At 37.7% G+C, this 26,911-nt stretch overlaps 1 protein-coding gene across 3 annotated transcripts in view; it reads right to left on the reverse strand.

Annotated features, from left to right (window-relative positions):
* Positions 1-26,911, reverse strand: part of PDE5A (phosphodiesterase 5A) — a 123,342-nt gene that overhangs the window by 58,825 nt on the left and 37,606 nt on the right. For all 3 annotated transcript variants that reach the window (XR_004683766.1, XR_004683767.1, XM_035030350.1), the window contains exons 5-9: positions 25,324-25,461; positions 23,200-23,267; positions 14,211-14,319; positions 13,110-13,197; positions 1,961-2,136 (exon numbers count right to left, since the gene is read on the reverse strand). Coding sequence is in view for 1 of the 3 variants with exons in the window: in XM_035030350.1 (XP_034886241.1) it covers positions 1,961-2,136; positions 13,110-13,197; positions 14,211-14,319; positions 23,200-23,267; positions 25,324-25,461 (579 nt within the window). In the remaining 2 variants the exon portion in view is untranslated. The remainder of the gene's footprint in view (positions 1-1,960; positions 2,137-13,109; positions 13,198-14,210; positions 14,320-23,199; positions 23,268-25,323; positions 25,462-26,911) is intronic.

The following is a 26,911-nucleotide window of genomic DNA, read 5'->3' on the forward strand; positions in this document are numbered from 1 at the left end:
GAATTATCAAAATGCAACACAGAGACATGAAGTGAGCAAATGCTGTTGGCAAAATGACGCTGACAGACTTGCTCAACATAGGGTCGCCACAGACTGCCAGTGTGTGAAAAATGAAGTATCCGTGATGGGCGATAAAGCAAAGCACCACAAAATAAGGTATGTCTGTACCTGTGAGCATTAGAACACAGAGTAAGCACATTTGATAAAGGTTAGCTATTATTGTTGTTGTTGTTTTATTGTCATTATAATGATCATGGCTTCCAGGTCAAAATAATTCACCGTCCTAAGAAAACCTGAGGAGTTTGTGTCCCTGGCTTTTATCCAGTGCCTCATAAGGACAGGAAAATCTTTTTCAAGGTTAAACTTGTAAGCATAGATAGGACTTCTCATAGTGAATTGAAATAATTGCTTATACTAAGTAAAAGCCTAATTACTCCCATATTTAACTAAAGTAAAACTACAGTGGAAAAATAAATCTCAATCAGGAAAATATTCGAAGATTTTGAACTAAATTACATAATATCTGGAATTTGCTTCAAAAATATCAATGGATTAAAGTGGAAGAAGAGTGCAGAGAAGTGAGCAAGTGTATGAAGGAATGAGATCAGCCATGGGTCAATAATTATTAAAGACGGCTAATGAGTACATGGGCGCTCACTAAGCTATTCTCTCTACTTCTGTATATGCTTGCAATTTTCCATAGTAAAAAGTTTTACAAAAGATAATTTCTAATTGATAACTGGCTTAGATTCACTTCAGTACAAAACCATGGAAACTATAAAAAATTTGATTAAAAATTATATACATATACACACATGAACACACATGTGTATACATGCATATACATGCATGAAATTACATGTGCATATGTATTGTATAAATGTAACTTCAGGTATACGTGTGCATACATACACACATCCGTATATTTGTGTGTATATACGTACACGTACATGTATTTGAAAAAGATTTCCACTGGCTTATAATCCACGATCTCTTACATGTTACTATGGCAAAACTATTAGTGTTATATATTCATTTTAGAAAATAAAGTATACCATCTTGGTTACTGGTAGATTTTTACTTATAATGCATATATTTTGAGCTACTTAGGTAAGGTATTATTTAGAGGATTGGAGGAAAAGTTACCATATTCCAAACACTGATACCCAGTGATCTCAATCAACTAAATAAGAGTAGGCATACACTCAAATATACTTCACACCAGTGTGTGAGTAAGTAGAGACATTTGCCCTTCTGAAGTCTATTTCCCTTAACTGGTCTCTGATGTAAGAAATTTCTGTGTTATACAAAGTGAACATTTTCAGGCAGTTCGTGGAAATCATCTGGAAAGGGCTGGCCCCGCTCAGGTAGGGTAGTCCTGGGAGGGAGCTTGCCTAAGGTCAGTGCCCCCAACCAGTGGCTCACTGGCTGCCTGCACATTCAGAATCACTTGGGGGAGCTCTGGAATAATGTAGATTCCCAGCCTCTACCCAAGACTTAGGAATCAGGATTTTCAGAAGTGGGATCTGCAAATCTGTCATCTGAAAGGGTTTCCTATGCCTCACCTCTGATTCTCTGAGTGCTTAGGGTTTCTGTTTTTGTCTTTTAAGATATGTGACTACAACTGTGCACAAGGAGATGGGGAGGCTCAGGCAATGGGAAAGGGACAGGCTGCAGTGACAGCAGACGTCTGTGTGACTGGATTCTTAAGGTCGAAGGAGTGAAGGTTAAGGTCGAAGGAGTGAGGGACAACCAGTCCGAGTTCTGGTTTGGTCGTACGACCTTTGATAAGTTTCTACAATATTCTGGGTCCCAGTTTCCTTAGCTGTTTAAATGAGGAACTAAGGATTCAGTCTGATTCTCTGAGGAGACAGTGACCCCACGAGTCGTTCTGGGGGAAAGGGCAGAAGCTGAGTGTGTGGCCACAGAGACGGACAGAGTCCCGCACGCGCCAGCCCACCTCCAGTGTGACCATTTGCTTGGCCATGGCTCTCTCCACCGCTTCATACATCTGTGTGTTCTGGATCCCCAAGCCACAAAAGATGACAAAAGCCTCCAGAAACTGTTCATCATTTCGGTTGAAAGGCTTAACCTTGCCAGTATTCTCCTCCATCTTATTAACAAGTTGGCAAACCCCTATAACAATCCAAGAAATTTGAGTAAATATTATTATTAATTATGATAGTTTCTATTGCCTTTAACTCACATCCCCAACCCCTGCCAAAGACTGTCTTACACTTTCCTCTTAGGAATGCTTGGAATCTTCAAAGAAGCAAACAGATCCTCACAAATATAAACTAGAAAAGTAAACTGAATTAATTTACATGAGAACTTGTTTCACACAGTCCTAAATGTATGTTGTCTGTGTTCAGAAAAATCCTAGAGTACTATTTTCTTCCAGACTCAGTCACAAATTTTAGATCAGTTGAGTCCCCAAAGACAATTTGTCCTTTGGAGACTAATTGGATTTTTGTACACTTGCCAAGAGAACAATTTTGATGCACATCAGAATTTTGGGTCACACAGACTGCCTTTCTTGACTGAGAAACTAAAAGTTAAAAAACACAATTACATATAAAATAGAATGCAGAAAACAGGCAATTCACATAAACAGTCTCAAATTTCAAATAAGCACCTCTGCATCCAGAGATGCAGAGAATCTTATTTGCAGACAACTTTGGATACTACAAATAAATGCAAATAAAAATGACTGTTTGTTTAGAAATAAAAGCAGGACTAATCTTTGAAGAAAATCATAACCTCCTAAATCCTGACTTCTCTTAGAAGGTCAAAGATAGAGTCAATATAAATGGAAAATCACATCAACATTATGGTAAATCTTTACAACTAGTTCTATGGGATTCAGACCCTAGTAGGCTGCTCTTTGAAGGGTTTGGGCACCTCCTACCTCTGGGTTTAACAAGTGCTGTTAAATCCTTATTTCTTCTGTCTCTAAATATATAATCACAGAGTTCCACTGTGTGCCCACTGTGGGGCGGGTATTGCGCTAAAACCTTCAGGACACAACGTGATCGTTAGGCCTTACGATCTACGCCGTGAGGCAGGTGTGACCATCCCCATTTTACAGATGAAAAAACTGAGTCTTAGAAAGGTTAAGTCATTTGCTCAAGGCCACCTAGCTGGTATGCTTAGATCTAAAATTCAAACCCCAGGGGCGCCTGGGTGGCTCAATCAGTTAAGCGTCTGCCTTCGGCTCAGGTCATGATCCCAGGGTCCTGGGATCGAGCCCCACATCGGGCTCCCTGCTCCGCGGGAAGCCTGCTTCTCCCTCTCCCACTCCCCCTGCTTGTGTTCCCGCTCTCGCTGTCTCTCTCTCTCTGTCAAATAAATAAATAAAATCTTCAAAAAAATTAAAAATAAATAAAATACAATTCAAACCCCAGCTCGGGCCAGTCCCCAAGGCCACTGTTTCCCACACACTGCTGCTCTGTGCCCTTGTACCTCCTTCCGGTCATTGCGGGCAGTCCCCTGACTACATCTCGCTTGCTCACACCTTGGCCCGTGCTTTTCCACCGGCCTCCACTGCTCCCCACATGCTCTTTGCTGTGATTCAGTGGACACCTCAATCTCCTTCACCATAGCTCCTGGAGGCGGCCCAGTTCCCAGGTGAGGCAGGCACTTCTCTTTCCTTTGCCCTTAAGATGATCACTCGGTATGTGTCTTTCTCCTACCGGCTCATTGCACTAAATTCAACTCCTGAAACCAGTGTTAACACTATATATGAACTAACTAGAATTTACATAAAAATTTGGAGAGAGAGAAAAAAAATGACCACTCGGTATATCATGGAGGATTTTATTCCTGGCTCTCTTTCTAGGCTGTACGTATCTTGGGCCTAGAGATTTTATTTTTTCAGTCCCACTTCCTCAGCTAGCAAAATGCCTGACCTATAGCAGGAACTCGAAAAATGTTTACGGAGTTAATGAAAGAATGCAGGACTGCGGCTCTGACCCAAACTACTTTCCCATGAAGACTATAGTCTGTTATCTCTTATTTTTCCCAGAGCACAAAAGGATTTCATAGAGTCCACAGTGATACATGCTTGCACTTTAAGTCCCTTCATCACCATCGATGTGCAATTCATTTTTAACCCTACAAATTAACTGCACTCTCATTTTTGCTCTTTCTTGTTTGTTTGTGGGAGTTTTTCTACGATAGACAGGAAAGACATCCTTATCTATCTGTATTACTACCGTAGGGATTACTTCTCTGACACTTATTCCATTATCAAGAAATACTTTAAATGAAACATAATGAATTTGGACACTGCAAGAAAAACCGTAACTCAACCAGCAATCGGCATGATCTTAAAAGTACACGTCCCATGTATATGGTACAGTACGAGGGTTCTGTCCTCCAACCTTTGTGAATCCCCAAATTATACATGTGTAACTGTTTATCTAGGATCTGGCTATCTCCCAAATCACATTTTCTTGAGAGTCACGTGTTTCATGCCTTATCCTCACATCACAACGTTAATTGCCTTTCAATTCTGACTAAAGTTGTCTCCTACTTGATGGCCCCTTTTCATAAACACGATTTTTTTTTTTAACACTTCATAAGAATTATTGTATGTCTGTAAAGGAAAAGACAACAGGAAGGGGTTGAGCCGTGGCTGTCAGCAGGCTCCTGGGCTTCTGACCTAGCTAAGTAACTCTCCTGCACGTCACTGAATGTGCATTAACAAGTATTAGTAAATACCTCTGGAATTCAAAGGTATTGAAATGAATGTTAAATGTACCAATATCAGGAGTTGGCTGTCACAATCACACCTCAGAGCAGAACAGCTAAAGTGTGTTTGCATTACAATCCACCAGTCTAGATACAGATGTGTAGACAGAGCTAAGCTCAGCGCAAGAAAAGGGGTGAAGACAAATTATCCATTTAGGCGTATCATTTAATTCTCCTTTCAAAGCAGAATGGACAGTTATAGTTAAATAGCATTCATGATCATCCTGCTGATTTCTTTATACCCTTCAGAAAATTTAATTCTATCAAACAAAAATACCCAAGTTAAAAAATAAAAAAGCTATGAAGAAGAAGGTTTATAACAAACAAACAGGGTCCCTTTATGGGAGAAAATATAAAGCCTGGACACATTTACAGATAGGGTTTTCAGAACTTCATTAATGACTGGAAGAGTGGCTAAAGAGTACAATAATGAAATTTAAAACTTGTCACTTGAGATGCCACATCTACCAGCAATCCATATAAAATCAGAATCACTGCTCTATAAAAACCAAGTACTTAATGCAGAACCCAAAATAAAACGAAACCACTCAGCAAAAATCAATTAATATACACAATCATGAAAGAAAATACTCAAAAACATTAGGCAAAAACCAAGAGCTAGCGCAGTTAGTAAAATCTCAGTGTCACTTCGTATTATTAGAGCACATGAAGTACTTGTACTGATGTTGCTTCATGTGGTCATCACGGCAGCTCTGAGAGCTAAGCCGGCACCAAAGACATCTCCAGCAATTACGGGGAAGGGGCTAATGGTTTCTAAAATCACACAATTATGTTTCCTTTTCTGTAATTCCACAGATCAGATGTTGTTACCAACCACAGTTTTTGTCCTGGCTTTTTGGCAGAGCAGGGGGTCAGCTCTTAGATCCTGCTTGTGTCTCATGTACTCTCTACCATACAGGGTGGACTCCAAAACCAGCATCCTGTCTTGCTAAGATGTAAGACCTGTCCTTATCACCAATCTTGCGAGTATTTTTTTTTGCACTTGTCATCTGTCAATTATCTTCATCTGAGGTTTTCTGCTGTATAGTGTCTTGTTTTTAAGAGAAGCTTCCCCAGTTTTTTTGAAGCTTGCCCACTTTAAGATGATATATGAACCTCTATTTTCCCCTGGTACTTTTATAGATTCATTGTATCACATTTAACTTTTTAATTCAACTTAGTTTTTTTCCCCAAATTGCTACTAGATTCTTAAAATACTTGAATAGTTATCCCTTCTCCAATGATTTGAATTGCCACCTTAAATACTAAAGTCATACTTTTTTCAACTACTAGGTACTTTTCTCACATTTTATTATTTTTGAAATCAGTGTGCATCCTAATCAACTGCTCGACATAGTTTAATTGAAATAATTTTTTTTCTTTCTTGGAAGTACAGAAAATGAAGTCTTTCAATCATGGCACCTTAGAAACAATAAGCTATTATATATCTATGTACCAGACTTGGGTCTGCATTTAGACTTTCTATTGTATTCCATCAATCTTTCCATCTTTTCTGGCACACATATGATCTTTTTTATTTAAAGATTTTATTTATTTGACAGAGAGAGAGAGCGCACAAGCAGGGGGAGCAGCAGGAGAGGGAGAAGCAGGCTCCCCAGTGAGCAGGGAGCCCGATGTGGGGCTCGATCCCAGGACCCCGAGATCATGACCTGAGCTGAAGGCAGACACTCAACCAACTGAGTCACTCAGGTGCCTCCATATATGATACTTTTCATTATGATACTTTTCCAGCATTATTTTAATTTCTGACAGGCAAATCTCTATCCATCAACTCTGATTCTTTTCATATGTTATTCTTCCAGATGAGTTTTATAAATGTTGGTCAGGAACTCCCCCTTCCCTCTGAAAAAAAAACTCTTGTGAGGATATGTATTAAAATTGATATAGGGCGCCTGGGTGGCTCAGTTGGTTAAGCGACTGCCTTCGGCTCAGGTCATGATCCTGGAATCGATCCCGGGATCGAGTCCCGCATCGGGCTCCCTGCTCAGCAGGGAATCTGCTTCTCCCTCTGACCCTCCCCCCGTCTCATGTGCTCTCTCTCTCTCTCTCAAATAAATAAATAAAATCTTAAAAAAAAAATTGATATAAATCTAATCTGGGGAAAGTTGACCTCTTATAGAATAGGTTCTTATCATCGGGAAATGTTATGTCCCTTCACTTTTAAGTTACTCAGAATATTATCGTTTTCCTCATAAAGATGCTACATATTTCTGGTTACATTTATTCTTTGCTATTATAAATGGGGTTTTTTTCTATTACTATTTTCAAACAAATTTGTCTTGGCATAAATTAAAGCTATTTCTCTTTAATAATTTGGTAACAGGAACTTTTACAACTCTCTGTAGAAGGGGCACCTGGGTGTCTCAGTTGTTAAGCATCTGCCTTCGGCTCAGGTCATGATCCCAGGGTCCTGGGATCGAGCCCCGCATCGAGCTCTCTGCTCGGTGGGAAGCCTGCTTTTCCTTCTCCCACTCCCCCTGCTTGTGTTCCCTCTCTCAGTCTCTCTGTCAAATAAATAAATAAAATCTTAAAAAAAAAAAAAAACTCTCTATAGAGAAGTATTTTCAGCTGATTCCACTGGGCTTTCCACCTCACCATCTTATCATCTGGAAGTTTTTTAATTTTGCCTTTTCTTCTTCTGTATCTCACATTGTTTCATCTCCTCCGCTCTGGTTGCTTTGGTTAGAATTTCCTTTGGGCAGTTGTTTTTGTTTTTTTTTTATATTTGCTTTTTTTTTGAATGACTTTAAAAATAACTTTCTCAATTACTTCTATGAAATATTTATTTATTTATTTATTTATTTATTTTATTTCTATGGAATATTTAAAACTTGAGTTAGTATTGGTTATTACCAATTTTTATGGAATTTCTCCATTTCATCAAAATGTATTACCTTTTTGGTATACTGTATTACCTAACATCTTTTAAAATTTCTTCTGTCTCTATAATTACATTTCCTTTCTCATTCCCACCTGTGTATTTCTCTTATTATCCTCATTTTCTGTGTTGCCAGTTTATTATTATCGTATTCCCTCATTATCTCTTTTTTTCCCACTTCATAAATTTATCATCTCAATTGCTTTTCTCTGCTTTTGATTTATTCATTTATTGGGGGACAGCATAGAAAGTGAGAAAGAGAGGTGCTGTTTTTCTAATTTCTTCAGTTGAGTGGTTAATTAAAATAATTTTATTATTTCTTAATTCAGAAATGACTAGTTTGTGTTGCATGTGTGTATATCATCAATACTTGTAAGTTTCTAATGGATAGCTGACAGGAGTTTGTATTTGTAAATTATGAAATATAAACATAAATCTATAGTTGTTAATTAAATCCACTTCATTTTTTATATTAATTGATTCTTATGTTTCCTTATTTTATCCTGTACTTTAACCCTCTATGAGATGTGTACCAAAGGCTCCCACTATGACTGCCAGTTTGTCCATTTCTCCCTGTATTTTTAATAGCTTTGGCTTTTATATATCAATGATGTTAGTTTATTAGAAGCATTTACGACAGTTACACTCTCTAGGTGGATTTTAACTTTAATCAATGCAAAGCGTCCCTTTACATTATGTTTTTACCTTAAATTCGACTTTCTCTGATATTAATATTGTCATTGCTATTCAAATTTTGCCCATTTTATGTAAAATGTGTTCTTACGAATGGCATATACTTCATATCTTCCAGAAATTCCCTTATTGTTTCTAGTCTAGTAAAGGTAAGTTTCTGTTTTCCAACACTACTGTGAAGTTTTCCTTACTACTTTTTCAATCAAGTCTTTTTTTTTTTAATTTTTAAAAATTTAAACTCAATTAATTAACATATAGTGTATTATTGGTTTCAGAGGTAGAGGTCAGTGATTCATCAGTCTTATATAATACGCAGTGCTCATTACATCACGTGCCCTCCTTAATGTCCATCACCGAGTTACTCCAACCCCCCCACAGCAACCCTCAGTTTGCTTCCTAGAGTTAAGAGTCTCTTATGGTTTATATTTATTTTTATTTTATATATTTTCACTTTTATAATTTTAATCTTACTTCCTTAGTTTTATTTTTTTTTTTCTCATGTTCTTCCAGTTATTATTCCCCTACGGTCTTATTGCCTGGAGCTTATTATAACTAAGCCTAATTTACAATTCTCTGGGGAAAAAAACCAGATACTTTAAGTATTATAAGCAATGTGTTTCATGGATGACACAGGTTAATTATACTTGCATTAGGAACATCCTAGCAAATATTTTTATAAACAAATGAGCAGTTAGTGATATTGCCAAATGGCAACATTTAATATGAAAAATAAAGTGAAGTAGCATCAAATTTAAACATATAATTTTAGAATATTTATCTATGCCTTAGAATCAAATTGCAACACACAGATGAGCAAAGAATTAGGATAGTAATCAGTTTAGAACATACATTCTGAGAAATACAGTTGAGCCGTGAACAACATGGATTAGAACTGCGAGGGTTCACTTGTTTGTGGATTTTTTTTAAATAAATATAGTACAGTACTGTAAATGTGGATTTTTTGGATAAATACAGTACTGTAAATCTATTTTCTTCTTATGATTTTCTTAGTAACATTTTCTTTTTTCTAGCTTACTTGTTGTAAGAAAACAATATAAAATATATATAACATTTTTAGAATATCTGTTAATCAATTGTTTCTGTTACTGGGAAGATTTCTAGTCAACAGTAGGCTACTAGTAGTTAGGTTTTGGGGGATTTAAAAATCATAAATGGATTTTAGACTGCATGGGGGGGTGTCAGTGCTCCTAGCCTCCATGTTGTTCAAGAGTCCACTGCACATATTTCTCATACTTCACTGTCAAGCGATGTGTGATATAACACTATAATTTTTGTTATACTTCTTTGTTAACAAAGAGATGAAAATGTAAGTTATTTAAAGTGGAGATGTTCTCAACATTTTTTTTTTTTTTTTGGATGGGAATGGGACTAATTTCTTCAAAATCTGTCCTGAAATTGGCATGGAAAATTGGAATAAGAATTTCTGGTAAATATGATTTGGGAAAAAGGCATATTTAGCCTAATAAATAGGGGAAGTAATTGCTTAAAACAAATGAATGTTGAATGTGAAAAATATTTCCTTAATAGCACTGGAAGCAAAACTCTGGAAACACTCTGTATTAGCCAGAGCACTAAGAAAACATTTGATATGAAACAATACCTCGGGGAATACAACAGGCCCCATACTGGTCTAATGTCTATAATTTCATCTAAATGTCAGTAATGGAAAAATAGGAGGGGGAAGGAAGATTACAAAAAAACACATGGGCCTGTCTGCCTTTCTGCATGTAACTCTATGGGGATTCTCTATTAGAATTACATAATAGAGGAATCTGGCCTGTGCTATGTAAGGAAAATTATCTACAGCCATGACATTTTCCATGCTGCATCTGTGGGCACAAAACACAGGCGAGAATTCAAATTTTCTGTTTTGTCACACTTTTAAAGAGCAGGGAGCACTGGAGATGTTTCTTCTTGTACTGGGAATCAACTTGAACCCCCACTGAAATGCCCATTTTTTCCTTTCTTTCTATTAATAGGGCATTTTTCCTCTCTGAAAATAACATTTGCTTACTTTTGGCTCTGTTATCAAGTAGGGTGACACGAAAGGCAGGCCAAGTCTGGTGACTTCAACAGGTATTTTTTTATTTTTTTGCTCACTTGAAGGAAACATGACAGGATCATAGCATATGAATTTTGAGCAGATCTGAAAGGTTATTTAGTTCAACTCCGCAGAGGTGAGTCATGTGCTCATAATGTTTTTAATGGTTAAAGGCAGAGGGGAACTAAATGGACACCCTGAGTCCGCTTCCCACCTGGGGCTGTTTGCACTTCACTGAACCAGCTTGCATTTGTGTCAAGTGATGACAAAGCCTGATATATAACTTCCTCCAGCGACTCCCCATGCCCCATTATTATTCCAAAGAGATGCTGCTGAGGAAAAGCAAAGATGTGCCCTGATGTGGCAAGGGGCCCCTCAGTCCTCCTTATGAAAACCTATGAGGGAATAATGCATCCTTTCTGGAATTTCATTTCACATTTTCAAAGGTCAGAGGCAGCTTTGTAGTAAGTCTTCATGCTTATATCAAAAAGCATTAAAAATATATATTTCTAATGCATATATTTTTTTAAAGATTTTACTTATTTACTTGACACACAGAGAGAGACAGCTAGAAAGGGAACACAAGCAGGGAGAGTGGGAGAGGGAGAAGCAGGCTTCCTCAGAAGCAGGGAGCCCGATGCAGGGCTCGATCCCAGGACCCCGGGATCATGACCTGAGCTGAAGGCAGACGCTTAACGACTGAGCCACCGAGGCGCCCCTAATGCACATTTCTAGTGTAGTTTTCACCTTGCAGTCCCTAGGAAATAAAATTTTAGAATACAACGTTTCCTTGGGATCATATGGTAAGGCACCCTTGTCAGTTTCCTTATTGCTTATGTTAGCAAACTGAGGGGTGATAATCTTGAAAAGAAAACCCCACACTGTGTATTCATCTTTTCTTTTTGAGAGCTGTGAAGAGTGCAGGGGACCAAACAGCCCAGCCGGGAGTCGCCGGGCTGGTGTCCCAGAGACTTTACAAGGCAATTCACCTTGTCAGGTCAGGATCTGACTCCTCGCCCTGTAGGCTTAGAAACTAGAAGACCATGGCTGACAGAGCCATCTCTCTTGGGGTAGAGTCACAGTCACTAAGTTCACGAGACTGCTAACACCAGAATATTCACGGATAGCACGAAACAGATCTGTCCCGGGGAACAGGAGCACATGCACCAACTCCAGCCCACTGCCTCAAGCCCAGCTCACAGATTTCTAAGAAGACACAACTGTCAAAGCAATCAATGTATTTTTGAGTATACGAATAATACAGTCTCCTATGAGTTCAGCTACCTTGAGAAAAAATAATCAGAACAAGGGAAGTCAGACTGGTGGGATGCTCAAGGGCATACGCCGGTGCATGCATCTCACACCAGCAAAGGGACTGGTGTCATCGACCGTGACAACCTGCTACACCCACTGCCCCCTAAGCGATGGCCTCACCACGTGGTCAGAAAACTCTACCCACACTGATACAACTTACTGCATCTGTCTCCACTTGGCGGGGGGGGGGGCAAAGATTTCCTGACCCCTGGACAAAACCTCAATAGGTACTTTCAATATTTGCCTTTTTTTCCCCTATTTTCCTTAATAATACCTCCCTCCGCTGCCTTTCTGACTGATAGCTTCCTTCAATAAAATTATAGTTAAGTCTTGCAACCTGGAAACTACTCAGACTTTTTAAGGTAAATTTATAGTCATGCAACCTGGAAACTACTCAGACTTTTTAATGTAAATTTATATTTCTAAGCCTCCCTTCATTAGGGTTTCTTTCTTTCTCTCTTTTTTTTTTTTTTTAAAGATTTTATTTATTTTTTTGACAGAGAGAGACCGCGAGAGAGGGAACACAAGCAGCGGGAGTGGGAGAGGGGGAAGCAGGCTTCCCTCGGAGCAGGGAGCCCGATGCGGGGCTGGATCCCAGGACCCCGGGATCATGACCTGAGCTGAAGGTAGACGCTTAACGACTGAGCCACCCAGGCGCCCCTTCATAAGGGTTTCTATTTAAAAGTTTAGCCTTTAGAAGGTCCTCATATTTCCTTTATTTCCAAGTTCTCGGGACAACGTTAACAGTTCAGACTACTTTCGCATGTCAATCATGCATGATTGTCATATAAAACTTCATACTTTCTGTACTACTCTTAATATAGACAAGAAACAAATATGTCAATAATAGGTAACATCATTCCATATTTTCCTGGGGATGCATTCTTCCAATATTCCTGAAGTAGACATTTTTCTATTACCTTAATATAAGAATGTAAGCTCCCTGAGGGTGAGGATTTCCACTTTGCTCACCAATTTATTACAGATCACCGGAGCACTGGAGTGCTCAATAAATATTTTTGAACGAATGAATACAATCTAAAATGTAAACCCCATATTAAAAAAAAAATCAGAAGCAAGAAATGAGACTCTCTAAAACAATACACATTATCAACTTGATGTCTCTCAGTCTACAACCTTTCAACACATCATTCTTCAACAAAAATCCAGTTGAAAAGCATTATAATAATTACTAAAAGACATTATAGTTAAGATATTTAACAATGTCTATTAACATTTATCAATATAAAATTATTTCAAAATTCTTTTATTATTCCAATTTTTATCTTTTTTTCACACGTTTTATTTCTCAGAATTACACTTGAAGGAAAGAAGTTTCTGGGAATACATTTTTTTCTTTAATAAGTGCAGATTAGTAAAAGGCTTTACCTATCACTTTATTCTTCTTTCCATTTTTTATAGGCGTACAAAGCAAACTTCTAATGCATTGCTGGTTTGCATTTCCTGTGTTTTCATTCTAAACAAAAACAAAAATAAAACAAAGCAGGTGCAAATTATGAAGAGACTGATTTTCCCACTAGGTGCTATATAAACTAGATCAGACATCTGAAACCACTAACATATTCATTCATCTTTTATTAGCAGGCGATAACATCAGAGTGCAGAAAATGTACAAATTATAATGAAGTTCATGTAAATGCAATATGCAGCAATTAGTTTTTACATTATTAAGAGTAAGAAATATCCTATATTTCTTTTTTTTTCATTCTAAACTTTCCAAGCAGCTTTTGGTAATATTAAGCAAAATCTTTATGCAATTATTTACTATACTGGTGTAGTAGATGTCTCAGTAACTTCACAAGACCAGCAGAATCCAAAAAGCACTATATTACTTCAGATGCTCCATGCTACAGACTTGTCTTTCTTTAGGACTGCCACTGTTTCTATTGCCCATATCGCTAAAGTTCTAAAGAGGTCTTCTAGATACCCAAATAACAAAATCAAGGCAGCGGCTCAAAGTGCAACACTTTTCCAGAGATGAGAGAAAACACTAGAATTCAAAGTTTCCAATGCCTGAGAAACTGATCTTTGTAGCTTTGCTGTCAAAGAAAACATACTCATTTCTCCATAGAGCTACTCACGGTAGTAGATTACCAGTTAAGTCAGTTCGAGCCATACGGCACTTAGTTTTTAAGGATAAACTCAAGAACTCTAGCAACACTATGTAAGGAATGTCATTGACATTAAGTAGGTAATAGTTAAATTGCCCCATAAATTAGTTTATGGTCATTCATTATTACACATTACAAAGCTGAAAAGTACAGGGAAAAACACTTGAGTACAGCTGACCACCCCTCAACAGATGTCATGAGCTATTATTGTATTTTCCTTCATCAGATCAGGGAAAGCACCGTTCACTCTGAAATACAGCCAGTTCTTGGGCTAGGCCTTCAGCTGAAGAGTCCCTAGAAGTACAGATCTGATGGGAAAACAGTGTTCAAGCTCCAAGTTCAAAACTGGTTTACTTACTGTCCAGGGAAATCTTTTGTCCTTACTGACATCTGGGATATTAAGTGGTTCCATAGTATTTTTGACATACTGAGCATACATGTAATTGATTCTGTTTGCATCACGTTCCCTGTGGAAAAAACAGATAGGAGTTATTTCTGTGCACTGAAGAAACATGGGCAAAACAAAGTTAAGTAAATGATAGTAAGAGATACACACCAGTCTTAAATTATAGGGTAAAGTGTGTATCTTCATTGGAAAATGCACTTTAAATGTGATGATTTGCAACTTTGTGGTTACTATAATTTAAATGTTTTGAAAAGACAAAGACCCACAATTTTTCAGCTGTCTAAAACAAATTTTAAAATGCCATTAAGTAACGCTACCGCTACTGTTAATGGGCATGTTGATTTTTGTGCCGTTCATGTAAAATTCGTATGAATTTTCTTTCACGTCTTCTTTTTTCATCAGATTATAGAATGACTAAGGTCTAGTGCCTGTTTCACTTCCTCGATTATTTGCTTTATCCACCACAATAATCGTTTACACATTTCAAACCAAGGGGAAAATCAAGCATGCCTGGGAGAATTTTATTAAGGTTTTCTCTCTTCTTTTTTTCTGCTTTGAGATACTTTATGATACTTTTTTAAGTGAAAAATTTATCTTCTTCAAAAAACTTTCTTGAGCTTAACAATATTTTCCCGTTTTTTCCCATTTCTTACTTAATAGGCTGAATATTAAAGATTAATCGGATGTCAGAGGGTACATAAGCACAATGCCAGGGCTGCAGCTGGGAAAACAAGAGAGAACATGTTTTTACATCAGGAAACTTTATGTGTTCCCAGCGATAGGGATGAATTGGGCAAAGAGTGTCAGGTTGTGGAAATTTACTCAAATTATAAGGATATGCCTATCTTAATTATAATATCACTAACTGAAGAAATAGGAGAGTCTAATAGTGAGAGATAGTTGAAAATAAAATACATGCCTCTCGAAGTTCCAATATTTTCCCTATCTTCCATCCTCCCCCCACAGCCTGCCCAGCCTGACCAAACTGCCTCTTGGGATGGCACTCTTGAGCACTACTTATTTAGTGATTTCACCAAGACTCTTGAAGTCTGTGGCCTCATTCCTGGCCAAGATATTTTAGCCTTTCCTTTCTTTGCTGTACACTTTAGTTTAGGTGTAACTTGGTCAAAATGGGTGAAATTTGACCTGTGTCCAGTACTGTATATAAATGAAAAAGAATAAAGAGCAAATGACAATAGTCACAGAGTAAATTCCAGAACGGACATTTACTGAGACGACACTGATCATCTGTGAAGGCACGCAGATTGTCCAACAAATCAAACCTGAGACCTGGCTCCTCTTTCATGCATACTATCTGGGTGGAATCCCAAGAAAAGGGTATGAGATAAGTGCAGGATTTTGGTTAATAAAATAATTTAAAAAAAAACTATTCATAAATAGCTGAAGTCTCAGGAAAAGAAAGTAAGAAGCTTTAATAAAGGTAAGAAAAATGGAATGGAGGTTATGGGGAGAAAGAAGTACACTGGAGAAGATACCCTTGTCCAAATCTTTTTAAAAATTACACTACTAATGACTTTTATTATTCTTATCACCATCCTTATGTTCACAGTGGGAGCCAGATGAAACCCAAAATAGTTAAGCGACTTGCCAGAGATCCTAAGATCAGACCTACAGGCATTAACATAGAGAAGAAGTAATTTAAATTACTTATAAATCAATAGAAATCAAATTCTTTTTTCTTTTTAATTTCCTGAAAATTTTCAGTTTCCCTAATGGTGACCTTAATGAAAGATAAGTATTAAGATTTATTAAGGTACGCGATACCATTTTGTTTCTTACTCTCTAAGAAACAAGCTGGTGAATTCTCAGTTCCCGCACTCAGTAAACACAGACTGAGCACCTGCCCACGAGAGGCACCCCTAGTGCCCCATGGGAGACGAGCTCATGCAGGTCAGTAGCAGTCACAAGGAGCTTACAATCTAGCAGAGGCCAGGACACAGCACGGAGAGGAGAACCCGTCCAGTTGCATGTCCTGTTTGGGTCGAGTCCGGTGCAGAGGCTTCCAGCTGTCCCCTCCATAACTCTCCTCTGTTCGTCTTGATCTGGACACACGGCCACCCAGAACAAACCCTATGCTGCCCAGCCACCTTAGTGGTCTGGTGTCATCATGTAAGTTCTAGTCAACAGCTGTAAGAAGAAATATGGCTGCTTCTAGAAACCTCATGTACGAGAAAGCTGGTGCATGCTCTCTGCCTTTTCTTTTACTTGCCACCCCCTGCCCCCCACTCCCCTTTAAAATATGGGTATGATTAGAGGAGCTGCATCCCTGACACTGAAGGCAAGGGCCACACCCTAGAGAAGCGGAGTAGAAAGCCCCAAGGTGCCAGGGGCCCTGAGCCCTTTGTGGAGAACAGCTGCAACACCGGAGCTTCCAACCTGTGGGCTTTTACAGGAGAGAGTAATTATACTGCATTCTGGTTTAAGCTATTTTGGGGGGGGGGGGTGTTATGATTTGCAGTCAAGCCTAATCCTCGTTAATGCAATTGGTAAAATGCAAGCACCACACATGTGGGCAAGATCGACAGATAACACCTACATGGAGTGGGTTAGGGAAGAGGTAGCATTAGAGAAATGTGTAAAAGGCTGCGTAAGATTTAAGGATGGGGAGAAACACATCAGGGATGAAAGGGAGGGTGTTCCAGCAGGAAAAAAAAAAAAAACCCTCAGCATAAAACACGTCTCTGAAATGTAAGAGTTCTATCTATGGGGTATTTGGGAAACATGAAATAGATTGGTAGGAATAAAATGATGGTTTCAGGCTGAAGATGTGAGGCTAGGGCAGATAGTGGATTATTCTGAAAGAGCAATGCAAAGAATATGGATCTCATTCCTTAAATAGCAGGAGTATCATGGTGGCCTCAGACCGTGCCTCTCAGAGCGCCAACTGCAGGGGGCATTACGGGCGGGCGTCTCTAGGGGCGGTGTTCTAGATCCCGGGACCCCCGCCCCCTGACGCACCGAGGCCACGCCTCCCGCGGCTGCTTCTCCATGAGGACTGAGCCCAGAGGGATACGAAGGCAGGCCAGTTCTGGGAGATTTGGGCTTCTTCGGACAGGAGACCGGCTAGAGGACTACCCAGAAGTCTTGCCACCCTCACAACTGCCCGGCTGTCCAAAACACTCCTTCCTTCTTCACCCACCTCCACACACTCTCTCACTCTTCACTGAAGTACAGTTGACACACATGTTAACCTTAGTTTCAGGTGTACAACATAGGATTCAGCAACTCTGTGTTCCGCTGCGCTCACCACAAGCGTAGCTACCATCTGTCACCATACATCGCTGTTACGGTACCACTGACTGTATGTCCTATGCTGGACCTTTCTTCCCCATGACTTACTCATTCCATAACTGCAAGCCTGTGTCTCCCACTTCCCTTCACCCCTTTTGCCCATCCCTCCACTCCCCTTCTTTTCCCTCTTTTTTCACTCTAGGTCAGACTTGTGGCGGGGGGGGGGGGGGTCCACGGCTCTTTTAGCTCTGTCCCCTTTTATCCTCACAGGGCATTTCCCCTAATAAATTTCTTGCACATATAATCCATTCTTGGCATTTGCTTCTTGGAGGACTTGGGCTAATTCCGACACCTAAAGCGTTCTGCACCGCTATCAGGGGAATGTACATGAGTATACCCTGGGGAAGACAGGGACATGGAGCTGGGGCTCACGGAGAAATTTTTGTGCTTTAGAACTAAATGGGAATCATTGCAGGCTATGTAAACCAAAGACAAAAAACACATCAGAGACATGGAAATAACAGGCAACACTGACTTAGTACTTACTATGTGCCAGAAATTTTCCGAAGCATTTTGTGTGCATCATCTCATTTAGACCTTACTACAATCCTGCTATCAGTATCCCCATTTTACAGACGAAGAAATTGAGGCTTTGAGAGGTTAATTCATTTACAAAACGCCCCACAGCTAGTAAGTGGCGGAACTTAAATTTCAATCAGTCTGACTTTAGACTCTACACTCTTTTCCTACTCAGTATGCACAGTTCTTTTTTAAAGTAGTAAAAACCTTTTTACTACTTTTTACAGTGTCACTAGTATATATATTCCAAGAAAGTGAGCTTAAAGAATTCATTCTATGCATTTGTCATTTTATGATAAAAATGTTCATTTATAAATTAACATCAAGTTAACTGACATGGAATTACAGCACTAAACTATCATTTTTTCCTTCTAATTGGGTGGCTCTTATGAACTGAAGCACAGAAACTCCAAAACCTCCCACCATCTGGAAATGAGCTAGCTTTCCTTCTGAAATTTATAGGCAACGCAAGTCCCAAATGTCTTCCTGTGCTTTATCTCACTGACGATGTGATTCTGATGATTATGTATAATGTTCACCCTGAATATTTATTTTTTCGTTTTACACTTAACATTGCAAATCTGTCTTCAATGTGTTATTTTAATTTATGAAGGATAATTAGTGGGTTGGTCGGACAAATGCCAAGTGAGCAATGCTTTTCAACTGAAATGACTGGTCTAAAAGAATGATTTGCTTACTGCTGACATCATAAAATTGCCTAGCATTTCATCTCATGGGAGAGTGTTTGGATTGGCAAAGTGTTTAAGGATGAGCATCGAAGAGTCTTGAATTCTATCAATAACCAATTTCAGCAATGTAATAAAGAGTCTGCTGGTAAAGTGGCAATATCAGTTTAGTCCTTTGTCAAAATGCTGAAGTCACTACACATCATTTTTAATTCAGAGGTTTGGCAAAATTAGGCTTAATATCTAATGTTTATAAAAATAATAAAAAATATTTACATCACTTAAAGACCTTTTATTGTGTCATTAGTATAAAGGCTAAGTTTAAAATGTTTAGCTGAAGGGTGCCTGGGTGGCTCAGTCAGTTAAGCATCTGCCTTCAGCTCAGGTCATGATCCCAGGGTCCTGGGATTGAGCCCAGCATCGGGCTCCTTGCTCAGCAAGTAGTCTGCTTCTCCCTCTGCCTGCCACTCCCCCTGCTTGTTCTCTCTCTCTCTCTCTCTCAAATAAATAAATAATAAAATCTTAGGAAAATTTTTTTAAATAAATAAAATGTTTAGTTGCTATAAGGCATTAGTGAATACTTTTAAACACTGTAAAATTAGTTGATGAAGCAGTTACAATGATCCATTACATTACTCTCTTTTAAGGTAATCACCCTGAACTATTTAGCCTTTATAAAAATATCTTTATACAAGACTATCTTGGAATGATTAAAAAAATAAATGGAAAAATACCTTTCATTTTGTCTACAGAAAGGGAACATAGTATTCGTCAGAAATAAATCAGACTATACTTTTTTTTAATGCGTATTTACCAGTAGAGGTCACTATCACACCAAATAGCCTTGTTCGGCTACCATTAGAAATTAGAGGATCAGGCTGAATTTGTAATAAAATCAAAATACCAATACATAAAATGTAATTATATAGACTTATGCTGCTGTACAAATATTCAAAGGTAAATGTAGATAACTCAACATTTTAAACTTTTTCTTGATCTTACTTTTTTAAATCAAGTATAATATATGGTGTTACATTAGTTACAGGTGTACAATATAATGATTCAACAATTCCATATGCTTCTCAGTACTCATCAAGATAAGTGCACTCCTAATCCCCTTTATCTATTTCATCCATCCCCTTAGCCACCTCCCCTCTGGCAAACACCTATTTATTCTCCGTATTTAAGATTCTGTTTTCTGGTTTGTCTCTTTTTTATTTTGGTTGTTCATTTATTTCTTAAATTCCATATATGGTCATTTTATATCATTTATATTATATGTTATTTTCATATCATTTATATCATATATCATTCCATCATTTTATACTTTTAATATACAGTATCATACCTATGGACATATGTAAACACATTAAATATATGTCTATATTTATATATGTAGCAATTCATTATGCAATCTGAAAAGTAAAAGAACCAAATATTTACATGTGTCTTATCTAGAAGCTTTCTAAAACATTATAAAAAGCAACAAAAATGTTATGGTATCATAAAATCAAAATTATATTGATGTTCTTCCTAGGAATAAGAAACTTCATTACTGGGCGCCTGAGTGGCTCAGTTGGTTAAGCGACTGCCTTCGGCTCAGGTCATGATCCTGGAGTCCCGGAATCGAGTCCCGCATCAGGCTTCCTGCTCGGCAGGGAGCCTGCTTCTCCCTCTGACCCTCCCCCCTCTCATGTGCTCTCTGTCTCTCTCATTCTCTCTGTCTCAAATAAATAAATAAAATCTTTTTAAAAAAAAAGAAACTTCATTACTGATTTAGGCAGGAGATACCAGCATTTAAAAGGGATATACACATAATCACCAAGACATGGGCTTATTATCATATACTCAAAAAGGACTTGATACTAACTAAAACTAAATGTCCAATATGCCAGAAAACACAATGGCACACAGAGGGGCTTAGGAAAGAACACACATGGAAATGGGACAGATACTTGTCATGACCAGCAATGCCAAGAGGGAAGCAGGCGTCGGCTACTCAATTTAACTTTGTGAACGAAAAACTCCAGGTACCAGAAAAATTTCTAGAGATAACATGGTTTATCTACTTTTACCTATGCACCCCAGGCCCAAGTCAGCAAAAAAGGCCTAAGTCAGGTGTACCAGGGGTCAAATGAATTCCCCAGCTGCCCCCAAGTTACATCTGCCCCTTTGCTAATTCCTCAAATTCTTTTAATCAGAGAAAACGTATTTCATTGTATCAGACTGTTAAAATAATAGTCTAGAAGTAATGAGTCTTGATTTACATAGAATCACTTAACCAACTAAACTTTAAGTCACTATGGTCAACGGTATCTCCATCTTGCTGAGGGAAGACATAAGAGGATAGAACACGTGAGAGAGGATGAGGGGAAGAGGAAGAGGATGGAAGACAGGTCTGCAGGCCTCACACTGATCCCGGGGGTCAGTCTTAAGAGGGTTTGAACAAAACCAGCTGTCCACTGAAGTATTCTGTTCTTGAAGATAGCTGTAAACTCAGGCAATTGTGCTTTGCAATTCTGCTTTACATGATCTACAGAAATGATTTTCATTTTGTTTCCAATTTTTCATTACAACAATTTTCTTCCAATTTTTTATTAACATTTTGAAATATACAAAAAAGTTGAAAGTAATATCCCACTCTAGATTCAACAATTTTTAATGGTTTTACCAATTTGTTTTATCTACATATGTTTGTGTGAATATACTTATTTGTTTAAATATATGAAATTTAAATATATTTACTTATTTATCTTTGGCTGAACCATTTTAAAGTAAGGTGCAGACATCCTAATATTTCATCCTTAAATACATCAGGATGAATCTCCTAAAAATAAAAAGTTTCCTACTAACCACAGTATCTTTTTATTTCCAAAGAAAAGTAACAGTAACTCCCCATCAACCATCTACTATCCAGTCCATACTCACATTTCCAATTGTTCTCAAAAACTGTTCATTGATAGTTGTTTTAATGAGAATCCAACCAAGATTTATGCATTGCGTTTGGCTATTATGTCCAAGATAGTCCTTCCCTCCATTTTGTTCAAGGACACTGATTTTTTTAAAAGACCAGGCCAGTTATCTTATAGAATGTTCTACAGTTTAGATTTGTCAGAGGTTATTTTTAAAGCACCACTACCAAAGAGCTTGGTTACTGAGGACTGTGCTAATTGCAACACTATCCACTAAATGAAATAATGTTCCAATAGGTCAACTGTAGTGAAAAAAATATGAAACTTTAATATCAAATAGGAAAGTTAAGACAATGTTCTATTTCCATGATCATATGAAGCTTTTAGATAAACATCAATAATTAGGGATAAAATAATTTGAGACAAATGATTGTAGGAAGTGAAATAATTTGAAACAAATGAACAATGAAAATTATTTATTTTTATTAAGGGTGAAAAAGGGAATCTGAAAAAGAACATTTGGTAGTTTACTCTAAATCCTTTCTAAAGTTCTTCAAAAAGCACAAATAAAATTGGGGAAATGATATCCCTGACCTCAATCATATCAATACTTTGTATTATTATCCACGTGATAATTAACAACAAAAAATTAATACAAATTTTTAAATTACAAAAAACATGACAAGGAAATGAACTGCAATAGAGATCTGATTTGATTCTAGCCATCGGGTATATGTATTGGTGTGACTGGGTTCATAGGCTTCCTTCTATTATTAATTAAATCCCTGTGGCTGATTCCAAACCACAGCAGACTCAAAGAGAAGTCTGTTCAAAAACCTATCAAATTTCCAGTGAGGGTCCAATATGCAGTGAAACATGTAATTTCAATACAGACTTATGGATCTTAAATGAGCCAGTTCACAAAAATACCATACCCAGGCCTATACTAATTTGGACACCATTCACTATATTAGCACTTCTCTTCTAGGTCAACTGTAGGGGGAAAAAGTCCTGGAACTCTGTCATCAAATAGTACAGTATTTTTCACAAATAAAATTATTGATGGTCGGAGGGAAGCAGCCTGTAGCTTCTACGTCTTAAACAGGTCATACAATAAACAGTTTAGCCAGCATTACATATACTGGCTTAAACAATGTGGGGGTTATGGGGTGTCAACACCCTACATAGTCAAAAATCTGCATATAACTTTTGTCTTCCCCAAAACTTAACCAATAGCCTACTGTTGACCAGAAGACTTACCGGTAACATATACAGTTGATTGACATATATTTTGTATGTTATATGAATTATATATTGTATTCTTACAATAAAGTAGGCTAGAGAAAAGAAAATGTTACTAAGAAAATCATTTAAGGAAGAGAAAATACATCTATAGTAGTGTACTATATTTATTTAAAAAAAAACCCATCTCTCAGTAGACCCACACGGTTCCAATCGTGCTGTTCAAGGGTCAGCTTACTTGTGATAAAGACAGAGAATGAATTATTTTACCTTGTTAAAGTATCTGACGATTTTTCTAATTCCTCACACTCCATGTGAAACACACTAGAAAAAGAATCCTGAAAACAGAGCAACAACACAGACTGAGAAGTAAGTTTGACAATGTGATGAAATCTATCTAGATACACACGCGCGAGTCGGTGGAATTGACGGAAGACACCAATACTTGTGATATTTTTTGAACTTATTCTCAGACTGAGCTGACACAAGTACTCACTGCCTGACAGCCTCAAGTCTGCTTCCCATGTTCTTACTGTTTCCGAGACTCACCTGCAAAAATGCTCATTTGCGTATTACTTGGTTTTTGTTTTTCTAGCCGGTGCTAATGAATATCTTAGCTTCAAATTTTCTCCGTATTTATTCAAAATCCTCATGTTTTAGCTTTTATGCATACATTGGTTGCTGTTGTTAGATCTTTTTAAAAGACATGCAATTCAGTAATATTTTATGAATACTTAATGAAAATAATTGTGAAGATTTTAGCAACATAGAGAAGTACTTTGAAATTACATTAAAAAACAGAATACATATTCATACCCATGCTGTATTTACAACTGAATAAAGAATTGGAGGGAAACACAGAAATAAAACAATGATATTAGTTTAATTTGGGGAGGGAAGAACTGAGTACTGTATTTTTCTTGCTTACATTTGGATTTTTGCTCATGTTGCTGAAATAATTTTAATCAAAAAGTTATAATTATAAATGAACATCAAGTCACTTGAGTCCTAAAATTAAGTTAAAAAGTGAGCAAAATATATAAACGGCATATAACTGAGCTATACTTCAAAGCACCAGGGATCCAAGTCAGTTGCTGACATGATAGATGGTAACTGGTAAAAGCATAAGCTGAATGTTAATTAAAGTGATATTTAAGTTGTCTAAAAAAGGAGTGCCGTACATATAACTTTCAAAAATTAAATGCTAAAGAACAGGTCACAGAGCAGAAATTGTAAATTGACTTACTGCATTAATGAATTCTGACCTGAACTTTAAAAGGATAGCTACTTGTAATCATGTCCATATTGAAGACTTTATAACTGATTGAAAATATGAAATAATATCTATGAGAATACTGATTACCTTATAGCACAGTAAATTCTCATTTGATAGCCAGTTAATGAGAATTAGACACGCACGCACGCACATACACACAAAATAATTGAGATAATGAGTCATATAGTACAGTCTTACTATCTAAACCAATTTTTAAAATTTCAATATAAGTATTATGTATCTTTTATTATTCTACTTTCCAAAAACCCATCAATTCAGATATCATATATGGATTACAATTGACCACACAGTGATGGGTGATCCCCACTCTCTTTCCTAACCCACCAATGAAGACCCTTTTCTCAGGGTCTAAAGGAAAAAGAAAATAAACAATGACATCAAAAAGAAATATCCCAGGAACAGTGGTTCATAGGTTAAAAAGGGAAAAAAACTGCATAAAGGAAAACTGCCTTAGGCCAGGAGCTCTGATTCTAACCGCAACCTCAATTGGCCTGTCTAGAAGTAACCAGCACTCAATGAGAACACTCCATCTTTCCACACACATCTGTTCCTTTATGTTACACAGCAATGGATTGAAATCTACCAATTAGAACAGTTAGTGGTTTTCCAGTGTTGGTAAAGGACTTAGGACTAATAGGCACCTTTAATAATACTGCCTCTATTGGGCCATGCCTCTTGGTTTCTAAACAATTTCTGATAAAAAGAAAGTTTTTTCCCAACCCATTCAGAATGGGGGTCTACTTGCTCAGAGCAACCAGGGCACCACTATTCCTGACCACAAAAGGTCTGCATACTGTAATGACAATGTATTTCTCCATCAAGGAAGTGTAGACATTGACAAAAACAGCACACAGACATTCCCAAGGTAACCACTCAGTGGAGGGACACAAAGGTGAATGGTGCTTTGAAGGCATCCTCCAACCTCACCTCTACCCGCTTTCAACCAGAACAGCTCATACTCTGATTGGCTTTGCATACACAACCATATACAGTTGGGGTTCAGAGAGATCTGAGGCTAACATGAGGTTTAAAAGCAGCGCTTTAAGGAATATAATTTCTGTCTTTCTAAAAATAAAAAAATCATACTCTGTACTCACGGAGCAATCTTCATCCACTATGAAAATGGTGCATTTCTGCACCTGCATGAAAGAGATAATAGTGGCAGCTATTTTCTTTAGAATTACTTCTAATGATTGTTGTTCTTCAAAAATTAAGCTAGCAAGGTCAAGCAGCACCTAGACAGGAAAATTTAGAGCTTATTACTTAATAATTACCTGCAATTATTAAAGCAATACAATGATTTATATAGTTTATAAGTTATTTATTTATAATCTAACAAGTTACAGCCAAGTTTGCATTCAAGTATTAAATATGTAAGTCTCTGTTTACCAAGAGAGCTTCTGTATTGACTGTTAGTACAACGGTTACAATCAGACTCTAAAACCAGAGTTATCAGTTTTTAATCCTGCCTTCCCTTCCTGTGAGCTTTGGACGGAGGGCCAGTTCCTTAAAAATGGGGATAACAGGGCGCCTGGGTGGCTCAGTTGGTTAAGCGACTGCCTTCGGCTCAGGTCATGATCCTGGAGTCCCAGGATCGAGTCCCGCATGGGGCTACCTGCTCAGCAGGGAGTCTGCTTCTCCCTCTCCCGCTCCCCCCTCTTGTGCTCTTTCTCTCTCTCAAATAAATAAATTAAAAAAAAAAAATGGGGATAACAGTAAAAGTAATACCAAATCACAGGACTATTGTGAGGACTAAATAAGCAAACATTTATAAAGCATTTTGAACAGCATCTGATACATAAAACACACTGACGTTGCTATTGTTCCCAACTTCTGAGATCAACATTTATCAGCATTTTCACATAGCACAGTAAATATTGTCCAAAACAGACAAAGTTTTTAGAGCTCCTTTTGTGTTTTTCCTGGTAATTTCATTTTCCTTTGAATTCCACAGAATTTCTTCTAATCTCACAAAAATATTTGTGTGATGAGGAGGAAGAAAGGGTATCACAGAAAATTGACTGGAGGAGCTACTATCCTAGCTGAGGCCTGAGAGATAAGCAGGAATCGTTCAGGTAAAGTGCAGAAGGGAAATATTTCAGTCAAAAACAACTGAATTGAGAGACAGTAGCAGACCGCATGTTTTGATCAAGTTTTAAGAGAGAATCTAGAGTGTAAAGAGGAGAGCTGGGGAGATGAGATGGCAGAGTCAAGTGGAGAAAGAACCTCAAAAGCCCTGTGTGTCTTTAGAGGCACCTTGGGCTGTGACAGACTGCAGGAAGAAAGTGACAGGCTTGCAGCTGTGTTTGTAAAAACGGGGACTGGATTAATGGGTGGCGAGAATGGAGCAGGGAGAACAGTTAGGAAGATACTGCAGTCAAAGGCAATGGAAGATCCAATATCTTATTAGCACAAGTTCTAGAAAGAGAAAATGGGATTATCAAAGAAATAATGAAAAAGGATTATATAAAATGGAAGAGCTTAAGTCTCCAGATGGAAAGGGATGACCAGTTACCAGCATGATGAATGAAAAAAAGAGTTATCCTATAAAATTAAGTTATAAAAGCAGAGAGAGAAATGATCTGAAAAGCTTATAAGCAAAAACAAAAAACAAAAGAAAACATCTACACAGAGCCAAGAATCAGAACAACACGGATGCTAGTTAGAAGACAAAGCACCACTTTA

This window comes from Mirounga leonina, unplaced genomic scaffold (assembly GCF_011800145.1).
Source record: "Mirounga leonina isolate KUSES-001 unplaced genomic scaffold, KU_Mleo_1.0 Mir_357, whole genome shotgun sequence".
NCBI lineage: Eukaryota > Metazoa > Chordata > Mammalia > Carnivora > Phocidae > Mirounga > Mirounga leonina.